The sequence below is a fragment of the Berghia stephanieae genome, chromosome 3 (genome assembly GCF_034508935.2).
Source record: "Berghia stephanieae isolate SIO BIC M18660-M18661 chromosome 3, UCSD_Bste_1.3, whole genome shotgun sequence".
NCBI classification, from domain to species: domain Eukaryota; kingdom Metazoa; phylum Mollusca; class Gastropoda; order Nudibranchia; family Aeolidiidae; genus Berghia; species Berghia stephanieae.
The window spans coordinates 31,852,321-31,873,147 of NC_088362.1; the positions used below are offsets into that span (position 1 = coordinate 31,852,321).

At 36.2% G+C, this 20,827-nt stretch overlaps 1 protein-coding gene across 2 annotated transcripts in view; it reads left to right on the forward strand.

Annotated features, from left to right (window-relative positions):
- LOC144967537 (uncharacterized) overlaps positions 1-11,977 on the forward strand; it is a 31,066-nt gene extending 19,089 nt beyond the window's left edge. The window contains exons 10-19 of one of the 2 annotated variants that reach the window (XR_013644408.1): positions 533-711; positions 1,038-1,182; positions 2,497-2,646; positions 3,710-3,954; positions 5,364-5,619; positions 6,603-6,728; positions 7,527-7,784; positions 9,011-9,125; positions 10,488-10,734; positions 11,864-11,977. Coding sequence is in view for 1 of the 2 variants with exons in the window: in XM_078904925.1 (XP_078761051.1) it covers positions 533-711; positions 1,038-1,182; positions 2,497-2,646; positions 3,710-3,954; positions 5,364-5,619; positions 6,603-6,728; positions 7,527-7,784; positions 9,011-9,125; positions 10,488-10,683 (1,670 nt within the window). In the remaining variant the exon portion in view is untranslated. Of the gene's footprint in view, positions 1-532; positions 712-1,037; positions 1,183-2,496; positions 2,647-3,709; positions 3,955-5,363; positions 5,620-6,602; positions 6,729-7,526; positions 7,785-9,010; positions 9,126-10,487; positions 11,629-11,863 lie in introns of those variants that run through there. The other variant, XM_078904925.1, reaches the window with a different exon arrangement.
- The last annotated feature ends 8,850 nt before the right edge of the window (positions 11,978-20,827 follow it).

A 20,827-nucleotide genomic window follows, 5' to 3' on the forward strand; every position in this document is an offset into this window, starting at 1 on the left:
TTGGAATCTCGTCTGTTCTTTATTTAAACTGGTCCCCTTTGTCTTACTTTTTCTCATGTCCTTTTCATTGTAAATTTAGAATTTTTTGACTAACCAGTTTTCTTTCGTTTTTATTTATTTATTTATTTTTTTTTGCCGACGATGGGTCACATTTGTTTTAAAAAATATATTTTTGGTTTATTATTTTATATGTGATTTACAAAAATATGATTCATTTTTGCTTTTGTTTTGTTTCCATTTTAACCTTTATTAACCCTCTCCTTTCCACCCAAAGGAAAATCATCACATTCGTTCTATGCAGCCAACAATTTTCTTTGCCTGATTTCATTTTGTTATAGTTATAGCCATAAAAATTTGACATTGTGTTGCAGAGCTTTATTTCTCTGAACCAAATATAGAATATACTCGTTGCTAATCTGATGGAAAAATCTATTTTTGTGTTGGGTGAGTATGAAGTTTTGGGGTAAAATTCTGAAAATAGCTGATAAGGAGAGAGTTAAAACCACGCTACATTCTATTCCTCCGTCTACAGATGAAAACATGGGCAAGCCTGTGTTGGTGCCGATACCGGTTCCCATTTACATCCCCATGCCCACTGTCATGTACCAAGCACCAGCTCCCGTGCCTGTTCCAGTTGCCATACCTATCCCAGTACCCATTTTCATACCAACCACGAGGAAGTCCGCTAATGGCATCATTAAAACGATCAAAGTAAGAAAATTTAAAGTATTTGATGATAAAATACTTGTGTCAGTGCATGACATAATCTGTCGGAAGGTGAACATTTTGGATTTGCATTTTCTGAAAGCATATGCTCCCCAAAGCATTTTAATCTATATTTGAAATAAATCTTTCTGTAAGTAATAGGATCTTGATTCTTGGCTAAGAGACCCTTTATAAAGCAGTTTGAGCAATTTTTAGTGGATATTGCTCTATACAAATGCTTAAGTAAGTTACAGAACCTTTGATTACATTTGCTGCTGAATTTTAAACTGGAAGCCTAATCAAAAACAAAACCCCATTGTTTATTCTATCAGGAAATTCAGGAGAGAATGCCTGCAGATCCACTTGAAGCAGAGATCCTGATGATGGCAGAAGCTGTGGCCACTGATAAGAAGACCGATGGAGACAGCGATTCCGATTCGGAAGTGGAGGGTGACACTGGCTTTGAGGCTCCGGCTGGTGAGTAGTTGTAAAGATTTAATGAAAAATTATTATATATTCAGATCTGCCAACTCTCCTAGTTCACCCATAAATAACAGTGAAATTGAATGTAAGCTTCAATTTAATATAAATCAGATATAAAACAGATAAAATGGACGTTTTAGGTTTCCCCTTTATCAACAAAACAAGATGAATAAAACCCTACGCCCTACTACATTATCTCATTCGTCTGTAGTTTTTCATTCATCCTGTTTTGCTGATAAAGGGGAAACCCGAAATGTCCAATTTATCTGTTTTTGTATATTAAATTGAAGCTACACTCAATTTCACATTATTTATTTCTTTGAGCTTCGAGCAGCAACATTTACACTAGTGCGCCTATGTAGTCTAGTGGTATGACAATCGTCTTCAGTTCGAGTCCCGTTTGAGCTGAGCATAGTTGAGTCCTTTGAAAAGACTCTTTACTCAAATTCTCTCACCTTACTCAGGTGTAAAATGAGTACCTGACCATTAACAGCTTTGTCTGTGTCCGAAAAAAATTGTAATATCTTCTCATCCTACTTCTTAAACGATGCTGTTGGTTAGGGCCTCTTGTAAAGCACTTCGAGCACATTTAGTGGATATTGTACTATAGAAAAGCTCAGGGTTTTTTAAAAATCTAGTATCTCCAGGACTTTCCCGGATTTACGATGACAGAAAAGGTTTTCTAAATTGAATTTCATACATATAATCTTATTCATTCATCTTCACCTCCTCCATTTTCCTATTCCTATTTGCCCTTGGAATCAAATTTTGCATTTTTATAACTTACTATACAGCCTTCTTAAAGCTCTATGGTTACTAGTCCAGTTACATCCATCATTAACTCTCCCCTTACCGAACATTTTCAGGATTTTTCCAAAATGTCATAGCTATTCAACACAAAAATTTTTTTCTTTCCACTCTAACTCAGAAGCAAAAAGAACAGACTATACTTAATTTTGTGCAGAAAAACGAGCTTTACAAAATATTTTCTCCAAATTTTGTGATTTACAAAATAAATCTGAAAAAGATAAATGTTCATTGAGTAAGGAGAGGGTTAAGGCGAGTTTCGGAATGGAGCTTCCTATGGCCCTGATTTCAATTTGAAATGGTTAAATTGTCTGCTATACTGTTTTTGTAGAATTGAACTTTTAATATCACTTTTTTTTTTTCAGATTTCATTTTAATCTCCCCTCCTTGACTTAGAAGGATAGTGAAACATCATAGGTTTCAACTTTTTAAACTTTGAATTATAGTGTTTGATATCTATTTATTATTATCTTTTCTTCTGATTTTCAAAAATTATTCCAGATGACGGTGATGCTAAAATGGAAATTCCAGAAAAAGAAGGGGTCGGAAGAGCTGAGGACATGATCCAGATGGCGCTTCGCATGGCAGAGGAAATGACGGGACCCATGGAGGACCTGGAGGCATCTGTGCAGCCTATTGCTGTCACTTCCAGTAAGTTGAGGATGGCTCTTGTTTGACTTGATTTTGTCTCTTTTCCTTCTTCTTTTTCTTCTTCTTCTTCTTCTTCTTCTTTCTTCTTCCTTCTTCTTTCTTCTTCTTCTTCTTCTTCTTCTTCTTCCTTCTTCTTCTTCTTCTTCTTCTTCTTCTTCTTCTTCTTCTTCTTCTTCTTCTTCTTCTTCTTCTTCTTCTTCTTCTTCTTCTTCTTCTTCTTCTTCTTCTTCTTCTTCTTCTTCTTCTTCTTCTTCTTCTTCTTCTTCTTCTTCTTCTTCTTTCTTCTTCTTCTTCTTCTTCTTCTTCTTCTTCTTCTCTTCTTCTTCTTCTTCTTCTTTTCTTTCTTCTTCTTCTTCTTCTTCTTCTTCTTCTTCTTCTTCTTCTTCTTCTTCTTCTTTCTTCTTCTTCTTCTTCTTCTTCTTCTTCTTCTTCTTCTTCTTCTTCTTCTTCTTCTTCTTCTTCTTCTTCTTCTTCTTCTTCTTCTTCTTCTTCTTCTTCTTTCTTCTTTCTTCTTCTTCTTCCTTCCTCCTTCTCCTTCTCCTCCTCCTCCTCCTCCTCTCCTCCTCCTCCTCCTCCTCTTTCCCTTCCTCTTCCTCTTCTCAAATTTTAGGGGATGGAAGTGGTTTCAGTTCTTGGTTGAGTCAAGCTCTTTTCTAACCCCTCTCTCCGTCTGCCCACCAGTGATTGAGTTGCTGGTGGAAAGCGCTTTGCAGCAAATATGATCCTGCCCAAATTTGTTTTGGCCTTGTATAATGAATATCCAGTTCAGTTTCATAGTGGTGACCCAATACCTCTATTTATTGAGGACAATAGAAATAGGTACAGAATAAAATAGAATAAAATCTAGCATTTGTTCCTCCTTTTAATTTTAAAAGAACCATTTCCCATCTTCTTCTGACTGACATAATACCATTTGGAGACAATGGGTCACATTTTAAGTTTCTTGTTTTTAAAAAAACATTTTTGAATTAAAAGTTTTAAAATGATTAATTTATTTATTTAGAGATTTATTTATTTTTCTCCCTTATGCAAACTTGTGCATCATACGAAATTACCACAATAGTTTCAGATCAAATGTTGAAACAAAACCAGCAGCCCATGATACAAACCACCAATTTTGACCAGCATCATGAAGAAGATCCTGACTACATGCCCATCAAAGCAGGCAGAGGCCGCGGCAACAAAAGAGCATCTCGTGGTAGGCCGCCTATGGCTGGTCGTCCAAAGCGACAAAGAACTGGGAGGAGTTTTGCAGAGCAAGAGGTGGAACCCGAGGAACAGCCACCTCCTCCTCCAAGAGTAGAAATTGTAAGTTTGGTTCCATTTACAGTCCTGTCATTCTCTCCAATTTTGTCAGAATATTCTAGTGTTTAGGGGAAATTTAGATTCTCCGATTTTCAAAAAAGAAGTTCTCTTCTGATTTTTAACCAGTATCTGCACAAAGATTTTTTGTTGTTTATTTATTAATTAGCTATTAATTTTAAAAATATGTTTTTTTTTTCAGGTCTTAGCATATTCATTGAATTGCATGGATGCATATTTTTTTGTACAAGAAATTTACCAGTATCTTATTGTTGGTCTCTGAATTTATTCTTTAAATGATGATTACCACAAAAGTTAATTGTAATTGTAAAGAAATAAATTTCTCATTGCTATTAATTAAAAATGGAACAAATGGCAATCATTACCTTAGAATAAGTTGGTAAGAATTGCAGAGGGCAAGCAAGACTGTTGATCACATCTTATTCTGATTTTATTACTCAAAAGTCTTGTTTGATTTTTTTTTTGTTTTTGTTTTTTTGCAAGTTCTATTCTGATTTTGTTGTAATACTCTGTGGTAGGTTTGCATTCAAAGTGAATGTCACTGTAATGTCCCTGGGCGGCGTCCTTTGACTTCCCATAGTGGGCAGGAGGTCACGCTTATATCTGTTTTCTGAGTTGCTTTCTGTCTTTGTCTTGGAATGGGATTACTTAGTTTTGTCTCAGTCCTGGCTGTAGTCCTTGACTGGGAGGGAAGCAGTCAAATGTATAGGTATAGTTATGGGAAATTATTTTTTTTTTCCTTGTAAATCATCTCTCTGCTATGTATTGTTAGTTATGTATTCTGTAAACATTTGAGTGTGTTCCTCTTAGTGGGATCCTGTGCTGGTGTCTGGATGAGACTTTAAGGTGATCTCAAACTAAGTACATGATGGTGTGCTCTTGGAATCTACATCTGTTCCTTATTAGAACCAATTTCCCTTTGTTTTCCTTTTTCTTGGATGCTTTGATGGTAAATCTAAAATATTTTAACTATTTCATTTTCCTCTTTTTACAGGTGCTGATATGACCTAAATGTGTCGCCAGCAGTATGATACTTGCTTTTGGATCGGAAGGTCCTGGGTTCGAGCCTCGCTCGGCTTATAGTTGAGTCCTTGGAAAAGGCTCTTTACTCATATTCTCTCACCGTAGTCAGGTGTAAAATGAGTACCTGGCAGTTAACAGCGTTGTCAATGTCGGAAAATAATAATGTAATCCAATCCTATTTTCTACAAAAGTACTGTAAATTGTACCAATATTTCTTTCATCAGAATATTCAATTGGCCCTAGGGGGTTATTTTAATTGAGATTTTGTGCCGAATTCGAATGTCGCTTTGTATTAGCTTGTCATTCTCATGTTGCCTCAATCAGGTGATTAAAATTTACTATTTTTTTTTCTCCTGTTATTCATTTAATAGACGGAACCCCCTCCTGATACAAACTACAGACTCAAGTTCACTTACGGTGTCAATGCCTGGAAACACTGGGTGGTAACCAAAAACACGGAATTAGAGAGTGCCGGTAAAAACAACCCCAAGGTCCGTCCATTACCGGTGGACGTGTTGAAATGTACCATGGATGAGCTCCACTATTCTCTGTGCCTTTTTATCAAGGAAGTCCGCAAGCCCAACGGAGAGCCCTATTCGCCTGATAGTATTTATTACCTGTGTCTGGGTGAGTCTGGTTGATAGTCATTTTTTTGTTTAACAAATTTTTGCAGAATGAAAAGTGTTACCCTGTTTAAATTAAAAAAAAAAAAAAAAAAATTCCCTTCATTCATCCCATGTGGAAATTTGTCTCTAGGGTCTATTCCAAGTACAGACTGGAATAACCCAGGCATCAGCCGCAGTGCAGCGCCGCAATTTGAGCTATGTGAGGCGACTTAATCAAGGCCACACAGCATGGTGGAAGTTAAACTCGGTACCTTTCGGGTATGAAGCAAAGACCGCTGCCCCCGGGGTATTTATAGTATGCATTTGTTGATCAAGAAGAGGAATGTGATATTTAGGTTGTTTTTTAAAAATATGTATGACAAAGTACAGTGCAAGCCATTATTTGGAACGCTGCTTTATCGGAAGAATATAGCCTCAGCACTGAAAGAGTTAAGAAATAGGCCTGTTAATTATGAATAGCATCAAGTCTATCACCATCCATTCCCTTTCATATGGTTGTCTGTTTTACTTTACACCTTTTACCATTACCGAGGAAAAGCCAATAAATGATGAGAGATGAGATAATGGTACAATGGAAATCTATTGAGATAGGTCCTGAGCAATAAAATTTTCAAAAGTATTAAGTGAAGTGGATATATGACCCAATATATGAGAACAGTATTATGTCCTGAAGAATTGCGACCCTTTGACATGATAAGAAATTCCATTTTATTCATTTTTAGCAATTTAAGAAATTGTATTTATTCCTCATCCATAACGAATTGAAAAAAAACTCAAGTTTCATATTCCAGCTACTATTTTGTTTAATTTTTTAATTATATATTTTGGTGGTATGAAGAGATCATTTTCATCATTTTAATTTTTAAAAATACTATTGAACTTCTTAGAGTGGATTTAATTTCAATTTTCATGATTTTTAAATTTTTATAAAAGTTAATTTTTGAAGTTTTCTATCTTTCTTCTTCTTCTTCTTTTTTTTTTTAGGCATCCAGCAATACCTGTATGAGAATGGGCGTATTGATAACATTTTTACCGATTTATACTTTCAACGGTTCACGGACAGCTTGCATGATGTCCTCAAAACTTTGCAGCCCAAAGTGAATAGTCAAGGTGAGACAATCATTCTCTTTTTATTTATCATGCATTTCTTGTTAGTTAGTCATGTAGCCCAATACGTCGAGGAGGTATTTAACGAGTATATTTTTTTTGCACCCAAAACTGTCTGAGGACCATAAAAAAAAAAAATAATGCGGCTCTTGGGTGTCTCGGGTGTAGTAACAGACCTGCCTAGTTCAACATTTAAAAATTCGTAGTTTTAAGGAGATAAAAATAGAAGTCGCTTTAGTTAACTTTATATATCAACCATTTACTCTCAAAAGGGTTAAAACCAACACTTCAAAATCCATAGAATTATGCACTCTGGCATCAACTTTCATTTTCAATAAGTTTTAATGACTTAGAGATGCTCATGAACCTCTGAAATTGGAGCCAAAATTTCATAATTTTTACGAATTGTTCGTAGTAGTAGGCTGGTCTGAAATAAATGCTTCTTTCCCTTCTTGTAATGGAATTGCTCTTAGGTAAACAATATAATATGCAAAAGGCAGCATTCATCAGATAATAATGATTTACATCTTGTAATTTATATTTTTAACCCTCAGAGATGAGTTTTGTGATATTCAGGTTTTGAGAATCTTTTTTTTTTTTTTTTTAAATTTTTAATGTCAACTTTACTTTTGATCCAATCAACATCAAATTATAAGTAGCTCTTTTTTTGGTTTAGAGGAAAGAAGAAAGATACAGGCTTTTCAACTTTGCTTTTTGTTTATGAATTTATTTGTCTTAATTGTCTTTAGTTCAATAGGTTTTCACTGTACATTTCGTTTTTCAAATAAAACCCGTCTCCAGGTCAGATGTTGTGTCGTATTGAGGAAGAGCACCTTTGGGAGAGCAAGCAGCTGGGGGCTCACTCGCCATACGTCCTGTTAAACACCCTCATCTACTTTCACACCAAACATTTCATCCTGAAGACGGCATCCGACCATATGTCCTTGTCGTTTGCTCAGATTTTGAAGCACTGGAAGAAGGGCGTCCCCATGAAAGGAAATGTTGCTGCTAAGAATGCCTCTCTCCGATTTTACTGTTTAGCAAATAATAAAAAACAAGGTAAGTGAAGTGGATGGCTTAGGCTTGCAAAATAGTTTGAAATAAAAATACCTGTTATTCATCCCATAGGGAAAATTTGTCTTCAGGGTCTATTCTATTTTATCACGAAGGGACATGCAGCAAGAGTAACCATCCCAACATCAAAAACGGACGCCCACCTGTATTCGTTTTTCCCTTCCATTGCCCGACTGTGGAATAGCCTCCCAGCTGACGTGGCTGAAAACGGTTGCCAACATGCTTTCACGCGGTTGCTAGAGCTCACATTGTGACTTTTTTATGTATTTTTTATTAGTAGTATGTGCAGTGTTTTAACAAGTTTAAAATGTAATACCCTACAAACTGTTGAGTGATCCTCAACAATATTGGAGGTTTCCACAAGACGAAGAAGAAGAAGGAGGCTCTGTGATGGATACCCCAAGAAAAGAGGAAGCGAGGCCGCCCCAGGAGACTTGGAGATGTACCGTAGAGAGGGACCTAAAGCAGAGAGGTCTATCCCTCGAGATGGCCCCCAAGAATAGCTGCTGACAGGACCAGGTGGAGATCCCTTGCATCGCCTCAAGTTCCAGTAGGCCCGGAGAGGATTGAGTGAGTGAGTGAGTCTATTCCAAGGGAAGACTGGAAGAACCCAGGCGTCAGTCTCAATGCAGTGCTGCAAATGGAGCTAGGGCGAGGTGACTTGCTCAAGGCCATACAGCGCAGCGGCAGGTGATCGAACTTAAAAAACTTTTCAAGAAAAAGAATAATTCTGTTGAAATTTTTTAGATTTTTATTTTATTTTGACACAGGCAAAGACTAAGGAATAGTGTATTTTGGACAACAAACCAGGTCTTTAGTTGTTGATTGGTATTTATGTCCTCCTTCATCTTTGCTCATGATCCATTCCTTAACTCAAAACATATATTGATAAAGTAGCAATTACATCACACTTAGTGAAATTCAAATAGGAATTTTTGTTTGAAATGCTTTTGGAAAATATTTTATTGTCTGGGTCAAAATATGAAAAAATATCTCATTATAGTTATGGTGACGCATGATTTAAAAAAAATAATATAATAAGATCATATATCTTTTACATTTCTGCTGTGTATTTATTTTGTCATGAGAAAAAAAGGCATTTTCAGCGAGTAAATTGTTTAGAAAACTATTATACTGGAATATAAATATCACACACTTTTTAGAATATAAATCATTATTGATTTTTTTTTTTTTAAATAATTTTTTATTAGATGCTGCAGGAAGAAAAGGAAAAGATGGAGGCGTGCCTGTCTATGAAGTCACAGAGAATTTTGACAATCCTCTCAGATGTCCTGTCAAGCTGTACGAGTTTTTCCTCTCAAAATGGTAAGTGTTAAATAAGGCAATATGTTGATGTTGTGGTGTTGATTGAAGAAGAGTCCTGAAACATGAATTTGTGCAGCTATACGGTCCTGTGGTGTGACACTCGCTTTTGGATCAGAAGGTCCTGGGTTCAGGCCTCACTAAGCGAGTCCTTGGAAAAGGCTCTTTATTCACATTCTCTAACCATACTCAGGTGTAAAATGAGTACCTGGCCGTTAAGAGCATTGCCTTTGTCTGAAAAAATTGTAATTTCGCCTAACAGGCATCATGTCCCGTCCTACATGTTTAGTGTTGCTGGCCAGGGACCTCTTGTAAAGCGCTTTGAGCACATTTAGTGGATATTGCGCTATATAAAAGCTCATTTAAAAATATAAAATCTCAAGTTATGGCTAGTTCTCAGTATATTATTTTCCATTCAATAGAATCCAGCAATTCGATATTTTACATCATATAAATATGCTAATTTTTTTTTTTTTTAGAGGATTATGCCATTTGTTTCATATCAATGACTTCCAATGAAGACAATAATATATCATTTCAGAAAAGTAAGTGGAACAGGACTTATTTTGATAACAACAAAGAATGAAGTGAAAAGAAAAGTGCCAGAAGACAATAGAAAATTAAAAAACTTCGCGAATATGGATGCTCGAACCCTTGACCGTACTGGTATGAAGGTTGTGGGTTCAAGCCCCCATCGCTGCGAAATTTTAAATTCTTTATTGTCACTTCGTTCTGTCTTGCTATCAACATAATATATCAGAATTTAACTCTTGATTATTGAATAGTAAAAGAAAAATCAAAATTTAACCACTTCAATTTTAGCATAAGTATAAAGTTATCTTTTCCTTTATATGTTTCACTGTTGATCTTTTATACATATTGAAATATAGTTATGTTTTCTCAAATACACTTTTTTTTAATGACAAATTGAAAGATAGCATTTGTAAAGTTAATGTCTCAAAACCAACAAAAAAAAAAAAAAAGAAAAAAAGTCATCTATTTAGATGTACAAAATCTTGAACGTTTAATCAATTTTAATTTCTTGCTTTCTGATTTGTAAATTGCAAATTTTCCAATTTTAGCATAAATAGTTAGGATAAATAGTTTTCTTGTTTATTTTGGTCTTGCTCAATTGAGTAGTTTCTTTTTATATGGATTATTGGAAAATAAAATATGCAACATCCAAGAATTGTCAAATTTCCAGTTAGTAAATAATGCATGCAACATTTTTCAACAGCCCCGAACACATCATTTTTCGCATTTGCATGATAAAGGTTGTTCATTTAAATTGTTTTTGATCTTGCTTAATGTAACAGTTTCTAGAGTTTACTCGTAAATGATGTATACAACAAAATTCTTTGACAGCCCTGAAAGCATCAAGAATCGCAATGACATCTTCTACCCGGTCCCGGAGAGGTCATGTGTCCCCGACAGTCCTGTGTGGTACAGTACTCAGTCCATTGAACACCACACAATGGACAAGATGCTGACAAGAATTCTTCTGGTGCGAGAGATACAGGAAGCACATTTGCACGCCCAACCCACATACATCAAGATGTAGAAGATGTGAGAAGATGGCCATTAATCGGATAGCATGTGAGGGATATAGTGTGTAAGAAATATTTTGCAATATTTGTAAAAGTGTGATATCTGGCAATAGCTATGATCTCCGTTGTCTGATAAATCAGAGGCATGTTCCTTAGGTGAGGCAAAAAGCTAGCTTAAGCAGCGGCACTGCGAGTTGCACATGCATTCACTAGCTGGTTGACCTCTATGGCCCTTGCTTGAGCTATATGTGACGAAAAACCCTTTGCCGAGCGAGCCAGCACCATGTTGGTTGACTGGCCTGTGAACGCTAGTGCAACTGGCAGCACCACCTATGCTAGCTTTTTGCCACACTTTTTCTCACCTAAGAAACACGCCTCAGACAGAGCAAGATGGGGTTTTAAAGTATTTTTATGTTGACATATTAACAACATTATTTCAATCCATGTCTCGCCACATAGCATATCGCATATCATACACAATGTTTGCATAGTGGCCAACTGTCCTGACTTACTGTGTCTTCTATCCCTCTATATCTATTTTTCAACTTGCTTTCTTTCTTTGTCTTGGAATGAGATGATTTGGTTTTGTCCTGGCCCAGGGCGGATGCCCTGGCTGAGAGGGAAACAGTCCAATGTGTAGTTAGTTTTGGGAGATGATATTTTTCTCCTTGTAAATCATCTGCCTGTTATGCACTGTATTATGTTTTGTTTATATATCATATATGATTTGTAAACTTTTGAGTAGTAGGAACCTGTGCTTGTGCCTGGATGAGACTTTTAGGTGATCTCAAACTAAGTACTTTGATAGTGTGCTCTTGGAACCAATTCCTCTTTTTTTTCTTGGGTGCTTTGATTGTAATTCTAGAATGTATTACTATCCCATTTTCCTCCTTTTTACTGGCGCTGATATGACCTAAATGTGTTGCAAGCGATAAAACCCTTAAAAACAAACAAACAAACAACTGTCCTCACAAATTCGGGACTGCCCTAATTGGGTAATGTGAAGAAAAAGTTTTAAAATTAATTTTTAAAAAAATTGGATTGGTTATATTTATGAAATTGACCCTGGCATGTTCCAGGATTATGCTTTTTTTTTTTTTTTGATTAGCAAATTAAAACAAGGAGCGGAAAAGGCTCTAACTCTAAATCCCGATTATGTTATATAATAATCCAAACATTCTGCTGTTGTTTTAGGTCATGCATGACGATATTGTATGCGTTTGGATGTCCCATTTTTATCTCTTTGACAAGTTGGCCACTGTGTATTGTCTGTAAGGCGTCGTCAAACCCAGACCAGCCTAAATCAGGACTTTCATTTATTCATTCAAGGTTGCCAATTTTCCGTATACATTTACGGAATTCAGTATGTGAAAACACCTCGGTATATTTTCCAATCACGAAGGTCGTGGGTTCGAGCCCCCATTGCTGTGAAGTTTTTTATTCTCTATTGTCTTCTGGCATTTTTCTACTCCTATTCTTTGTTGTTATCAAAATAATATCCTATATTTTCCAAACACCTTCTTAATAGAAAACAGTAATTACATAAAGTCTTTTTACTGGAGGTCAATAGGGGTTGATCAATGTGTTTTCCTAAAAGTTCAGTAAATTTATGCCTCCTGAATTAATTGGTAACCTTGTTCATTGATTACTTCATAATCAGATCATAATCATATTATACTTTTTTAAAATCCAGATTAGATCGATCAGGCTGGTTGAGCCTCAATCCCATTTCTTTTAATGTAAAAAGTAGGCTCTGCTGCCTTTCCATTGTCTAAAGTGGTGCAAAAGGTTTGAAAATGATAACCCACTGTCTCAAAACGATATTATGTCGGGGGGGGGGGGGGGGGGGGAAGAACCCAAGGCTTATAATAAAATGTTTCAGCTTAGATGGAATAAATGACAATAGTCAAATGGAATGGAAGTAGTCCATCCGAGCCATTAAGCCAGTGGAGCTGGAGTTTATCCTGGTTTCTATAGCGTGGACCGGACAATAGCAATTGCTTGTTACCCTTTGAATAAGACACTAGTCTATCGCTTAGTTGGTAGAGCAAACAAAGCGACCAAGATCGATCCCGGGTGCAGTCGAGATTTTTTTCTGATCCCCCTTTCCACCCAGCAGTGATTGGGTAGATGGGTCTGTTAGATCTGGTGGAATGTACTTTTCGATATACTAGCATCCTATCCAAAGGGTCGTAAGCAATTGCAATTGTCTATTTCAAGCTATAGAAACTGGTATAAAAACCTTCAGCTCCATGGGCCTAATGGCTCTGAAGGACTACTGTCCTTTTTTGAACTGCCTACTTCAGATTGTGATGATGTTGTGTCGTCCAATAATTATTATTATTATTATTATTATTATTATTATTATTATTATTATTATTATTATTATTATTATTACTTTTTTTTTTTTTTTTTTTTAAGAGCCCTATAAATTTACAGCTATTTGATTAACATCGCCATGTTTTGAATTTGTTGTTCGAAAACAAAAATTATTTCGCTTATTGGTGTACAGTGATGATGATAATATTTTATAATTTTTTTTTTTTTTTTTTTTTTTTGTATTTTGAAAATCTTGTTTATTCTGTATTTAAAGGCTAATATCATTTGCTTTTATGTTTCATAGTTTTGTTGAAAAATTACACAAGTCAAGGAGTTACGTTTGTTCCAAATTTTTATCGCTTTTCTACCATTGTTAAAAAAATATATATATATATATAAATATATGATGCAGCATGCACTAATTCAAGACTCAATAAAATAATTTGATCTGTTGATTTTAATAATAAGACATTTCAATGCTCAGTGCGTGAATGACCTTTGTCCATTTTTAATAGTTGCGATAAGACATGGCCTTTCTTAGTCAATGGTCTCTCATAGTCGATACTTGGCAACGCCACATCATTGGAGGTATTTCTTCCACTGAGAAAAGGGTAAAAATTTACTCAATGCAAATATTTACCAAATCCAAATCAGAAAAGTGGTCATAGGTACATTTTGCATTGAGTCTTGGATATATGGTTCGAAAGGATTGATTCTAATGTTGTTGAAAGAGTCCCATCGTCATCCTGATGTGTGCATTAACTCGTGTGAATGATGAAATTTGAGTTTAACAAATTTATTGGTTGATATTATAATGTTGAAAAAAAGTACTGAACAATGGAGTGGCGACTTAATGCATATTTTCTTTTCTTTCAGTTTTAAAACCTTTTTATATTCCTTCCTTTCATTACTTTTTTTTTTTTTTTTAAATTTATTTTTTAATTTTCAACGAATCATACAGTAGAACTCGGAAATAGCGAGTTCGACTGATCCACTCCTAATTACTCGCTATTTCCGAGTTCTCGCTATTCCCGAGTTGCCAGGAAAGGTCACTCGGTCGTACAAAAATATGGAAAGACAAAATGTGTGTGTGTGTGTGTGTGCGTGTGTGCCGCGCGTGCGTGCAAATGACTGCGTGTGGATAAAGTGGGGTGGGGGCGGGGTTGAACACGGCCTTCGTTAACTACGTAATGATGGCCACAGGTTGAAGTTGATCCGCCCCTTCCATTTCCATCAAGATTTCGTGTATGTGTGTGTGTGCGAGTGTTTGTATGCACTAGGCATGTTTGATGAGGTAAGCAAGTGCATCACTCAATCACTGACCCACTGAAATGATGGTTCCACGCTCCCCTCTCTCGCTGATCGTGTCGTTCGTTAACGAATGCGACTCGCTGACCGATGCTGCGAAGTGAGGCATGTTGACATGTTGGCTGGGCACCACATTGGGTGAATAATTGACCCCCACACGCACACAAACACACACACCCAACCCCCACCCAAATTTGTTTCCCCTACTATGTACTCTAGACTAGACTACTATGTAATATTACTCGTAACGAAAAATAAGAAAAGAAAAGAAGCTAGGCGAAAAATATTTAAATCGCCCTTGTCTGGTGTTTTGCTTTACTTCGTTCGAAGTCCTAGGCTGGGGCAGGAAATGCTCGTTATTTCAGAGTTGACCTCTTTTTCATACTCGCTACTTGCATGCTAATTTTATTGACTCAAATTAGAGAAAAAAACGGGGATTTAAATTTTACTCGCTATTTCCGAGTTCTCGCTATTTCCGAGTACGTTACTTTCATGTTCTACTGTACCATGAAATCAGTCAGCAAGTGGAAATTTATTTTTAAAGCTGTTATGGTTTGTGAGAAATTGTATTTGAATTGAATAAGACATGGATTTTTATTCTACTATGAGCAAGAAAATTCACGACTATTGCCTCATTGAACTCATGTGTAAATAGGTACCTGCAGTTTATTTTAAAATTTATCTTTTTGATAGACTTTTGGTTGGATCCATTCAGAATGTGAAATTTAAATTTAATGTCTTATTCATGTGCAATTTGAGTCTTATGTTTTGTTTACATATCATATACGATTTGTAAACATTTGAGTGTATTCCTCTCAGTGGGGACCTGTGCATGTGTCTGGATGAGACTTTAAGGTGATCTCAAACTAAATGTTTCGATAGTGTGCTCTTGGAATCTACATCAGTTTCCTATTTGAACCAATTCCCCTTTGTCTTACCTTTTCTTGAGTGCTTTATTTGTCATTCTAGAACTTATTACTATCCCATTTTCCTCCTTTTTACTGGCGCTGATATGACCTTAATGTGTTGCAAGCGCCGTAAAACCCTTAAAAACAAAAACATGACCTCATTTTGTATTGGCGCTGTAATTATGACCTGGAAGTGTCTCAAGGAGGGTAAAACCCCTTAAATAAAATCAAAGATAATTTCCCATCCTTTCTTTTACCATTTTATTTTTATTTCCACTTTGAAATTCCCCATGCAGGGTATGAGCACTATTTATTTAGGGTTCACATCACAAAATTATAATCGTTGTTCAGATTTATGAAAGTTTGAAAAAGTAAAGAAATATGTATTTTCATCAAACAACTGGATGTAATCATTAAAATTAAATCTCTTGAGTATATGTTCAATTTTTCAATTCATATCAACTCGAGAGATTTCATTTCATTGATCACATTCAGTTGTTTGATGAAAATACAGGTTTCTTTACTTTTTCAAACTTTCATAAACCTGAACATAAACAATAATGTGAAATTGAATGTAAGCTTCAATTTAATCTACGAAAACAGATAAAAATGGACGTTTCAGGTTTCCCCTTTATCAACAAAACAGGATGAATGAAACACTACAGATGAATGAGATGTCATTTGACGTTATCTCATTCGTCTTTTGTGTTTCATTCATCCTGTTTTGTTGATAACGGGGAAACCCGAAACGTCCATTTTATCTGTTTTCGTATATTAAATTGAAGCTCACATTCAATTTCACATTGTTATTAATTTCTTCGAGCTTCGAGCAGCAACAGTTACATAAAACTGAACAACAAACTGGTTCGATTTTCAATCATGGTGAAATTGATTTTATTTTCCTGTAGAAAAATTAATTTTTTTTCTACTTAATAAACATTTCTTCACTATCCTGTTTAATGCTCTTTTAACAGGGATTTTCATCCCCTTATTTTCATCGTGGGGGTCCTGATAGCTCAGTTGGTAGAGCACTCGCTTCACAATCAAAGGGGCTGAGATCGATCCTGAGTGCAGTTGAGATTTTTTTCTGACCCCCCCCCCCCCCCCCCCCCCCCCCCTCTGTCCACCCAGCATTGATTGGGTAACTGGGTCTGTTAGATCAGCATCCTCTCAAAAGGGTAGCAAGCAATTGCTATTGTCAATTTCACGCTATAGACACAGAGATAAGACTCCCGGGTCCTTGGGCCTAATGGTTCTGAAGGACTGAAAGATTTCTATTGTACTTCTTTAGTGGCTTCCTTCTGCGTTCCTGGAATACTAGGACTCAGTTTCCGACTGAGAGAACCAGTTTCTAGCAGTAGTCTTGGAGGAGCTGTCTTTCAGAGTGAATGAATGAATGAAGAAGATGTCATGTCACTCTTTGATGTTGTTTTTACACCGTCAGTGGAGTGATCGTTCTCACTAAATTCTCTCAATCAGATGACTATAAACTTGAATGGTTACAACACATAGTTTTGCATGTTGATCTGGTGGGTGGAATCGGTTAGTATTTTACTTTAATGCATACCATCAATATCTCCTGTACGCCAAAAAAGATTTTTATATGCGAGGCTGGCTGAGAAAACCCGAGAAGATGCGACAAGCTCTGATTCGAGATATGAGCCAAACTCGAAGATAAAGTGTTTCCCATAGCAACAAATTTTTTTCAGAAAAATTTTTCATAACTTGGGTTCTAATAAACATAGAAAGAAAATTTAAAGTGGTAAAGGATCAGAAAGATGTTGGTCTACACCGCTACATTCACAACTCAATTTATGAAATTTGCGCATCTTTCCGGGTTTTCTCAGCCAGCCACACATATTTTAAACAAGGTGCTATCTATTTTTGGACACTGATAGTACTGATAGAATAAGTCTCTTAAATAGCAATGTTTTTCTTTTCTTTCTTTTTTGTTATACTAATTTTTGTTTATTTCTTTTATTCTTAATTTCTATTGATAGACGGTCTATATTTTGTTTTTGTTTTTAATGGGTTTTTTTATTTTTATTTTTTTAAAAACATATTGTAATAGAAAGCTACGACTGTATATAATTATGATTATTATTATTATTATTGATACCAAGTACTTTGAAAAAAAAATGACAATAAAATTCATTCCATGATCCTCTTGTTTCTTTTTTCCTTTTTTTTTCATTCCATAGTCTTCTTTTATTGTCTTACATTATCTTAAAAAGGGACAACAGTGTAGCAAGGAAGATGTAATGTCACAGTATTGTTTCCTGTTCATATTTCTGGACATGGTACAGTGCACTGTGGGCAGGGAGGTACATGCTGTGTCTTCTATCCCCCCATACCCGTTTTCCAATTGTTTCCTGTCATTGTCTTGGAATGAGATTACTTAGTTTTGTCCTGATCCTTGCCGGTGTTCCTTGGCTGGGAGGGAAACAGTCGAATGCATTGTTATAGTTTTGAGAGATGATATTTTTTTCCTTGTAAATCATCTCTCTGTTATGCATTTCATTGTATTATGTTTCGTTTACATATTATATTATATGATTGGTAAACATTTAAGTGTATTCCTCTTAGTTGGGACCTGTGCTTGTGTCTGTATGAGACTTTTAGGTGATCTCAAACTAAGTACTTTGACGGTGTGCTCTTGGAATCTACATCTGTTCCCAATTTGAACCAATTCCCCTATATCTTACCTTTTCTTTTGTGCTTTAATTGTAATTCTAGAACTTTTTACTATCCCATTTTCTTCATTTTTACTGGCGCTGATATGACTTTAATGTGTTACAAGCGCCGTAAAAACCCTTAAAAACAGAAGTAAGTTTTGTCCTGACCCTGGCTGGAGTCCTTGGCTCGGAGGGAAACAGTCAAATGCATAGTTATTGTTTTGGGAGATGATATTTTTTCCTTGTAAATCATTTCTCTTATGTATTATTATATTTGTTATTTTGAATGTATAATGTAAGCATTTGAGTTTGAGTGTATTCCTCTCTGTTGGATTTTGTGTTTGTGTCCGGATGAGACTTATAGGTGATCTCAAACTAAGTACATTGATGGTATGCTCTTGGAATCTACATCTGATCCCTATTTGTTCCCAGTTCCCCTTTGTCTTACTTTCTCTTGGGTGCTTTAATTATAATTCTAGAACTTTTTACTATCCCATTTTCGTCCTTTTTACTGGCGCTGATATAACCTAAATGTGTTGCAAGCGCCGTAAAACCCTTAAAAACAAAACAAACATAACACTTTCCTACTCACTTCATTTCTTCTTATTATTAACATAAGTGCCTGCTCCACTCACTTTTCACAATTAAAAATTCACACCACATACCGGAGCATACTCAATGTCTCAATTGTTTCTATGTTATATGGTTGTGTTGAGAGTATGGTATTAAGTTTAAATGCTGGCCAACTAACTTCGCGGCGTTTGTGTGTGTTGAACCCGTGACCTGAAGAAGTCGGGGAGAGAGTAGGCTCTAATAAGACTAGGGTTAGAAGTGACCTTTTTTTTTTTTTTTTTGGGGGGGGGGGGGGGTTGTCGTGGATAGCTCATAGGGTAGAGTCACGATCTCCCCGGCCAGGCGAAGTTGTCGTACCAGTAAGGTCGCGGGTTCGAGCCCCCATCGCCCCCGCAAAAATATTTTTATTCTCTGTTGTCTTTCCTACTCACTCACTTCATTTCTTGACCTGGTAGGTCCCGGGTTCAAGCCCAGCTTGGCATTTTGTTTTCTTTCTTTGGGCAAGAGTATTATTAACTCTCAATGTGACAACTTTGACAACATGGGTGTTGAATATTTAATAAAAAAGAAGAAGAATTAGGTTCCTTTCGTGTAGTCTCTTGTGCATTTTTAATGAGCTCAATGGCGGGGCGGGTGGTTGGATGGGAGCATCACCCTTGAATCATATACCTATGATGTTCGCATGGGTGTACGATCCGATAGTGATGTCGTTTCTTCTTCTCTTTACTAGCCTATCCTGCTTCTTTGGTTTGTGATTGTATTTTTGACAGGGGATATTTTTTTTTCTGTAAATCTTCTGCCTGTTTGTTCTTGGTTATTTATAATTTAGCTTATGATATCTTTAGGTTATGATTTTGATTTACATTTGCACTATTTTTGTTAGATTGCTTATTTTTTTGTTTCAGCGGTCTCTCATATAACCTCAATTGTGTTGGAAGAGACCTAAAGCAACAAACAAACAAAAAAATCAATGGCGGGTATTGCTCAGAAGCCTGTTACCATCAGGTGGTAACAAGCTTCTGAGCATAAGGTTGAGCTTTTATATAGCGCAATATCCACTAAACGTGCTCAAAGCGCTTTACAAAGGGCCCCTGACCAACAGCAACACGTAACATAAAGAACTAGACATGACGCATGCTAGGCAGTAATACGATTTTTTATTCCGACAGACACAACGCTGTTAACGGTTACTCATTTTACACCCCGAGTACGGTGAGAGAATGTGAGTAAAGAGTCTTTTCCAAGGACTCAATTATGCGCCGAGCGAGGCTCGAACCCAGGACCTTCCGATCCGAAAGCGAGTGCCATACCACAGGGCCACATAGCCGCACATAATATGAAGTGAACATAACATTATTTGTGGAAAGAGTGAAGATGTCTGTCAATATTAGATGGAGGAGAATATTAAAACTTTGATACCTCGATAAAGTCTCAAATACAAACAAATCCAACAAACCTATCTTTTAAAAAATACTGTTGTCTTTGTATTTCCAAACTATTACTATTACTATTAATATAAACCAATATTTCATGAAAACAGTTTATTCAAAACAATCTTACCCTAGGGACATAATTTGCAACAGTGAATGAATTAATCAGTCGGATGGTGAAAAAAAGGTTTGAACTGAGATATTGCCATTTATCAAAAATTAGTTCTTGTCATAAATGATTAAATCAACCCTTTTTTATATTCGGGAAATATCAAAGCTTAATTTCACTTCTAAATATTTCTCTTACAGCTAGTCAAGTTGAAAAAGTATGAAATTTGAGAAAAGTTGCTGAATACCTTTCCCATACATCTGGCCATAACTTCATGAAAAATCTCCCGATTTACTTCAAATGAAGATTAAAATGAAAAACAAATAATATGCAAATCCAAATGTTTCACCTTCCGACTGATTATATCATGCACTGGCACATTTCATTATACCAGTTAACTACCGTACTTTAGGAAGACACGCAGTTAAAACTCTCAAACATTGAACCTCGCATGGGTCCTTTAAATTGATTGATCTTTAAAGGACGAGTTTCCTTGCCAAAATTTTAAATAGGCCTACTTGTTAATAACAAGAAATGAAGTGAGTAGGAAAGTGCCAGAAGACAATAGATAATATTTTTGTTTTTGTTTGCGGCGATGGGGGCCCGAACCCGCGACCTTTCTGGTACGACAACTCCGCCTGGCCGCGGGGAGAGCGTAGCGCTATTGTCAGAATTATCCACCACTAGAGACAGTTGCAGTAGCGCTACGCTCTCCGCGGCCAGGCGGAGTTGTCGCACCAGTAAGGTCGAGGGTTCGAGCCCCCATCGCCGCGAAATTTTTATTCTCTATTGTCTTCTGACACTTTCCTACTCACTTTATTTATGTTTTATTATTA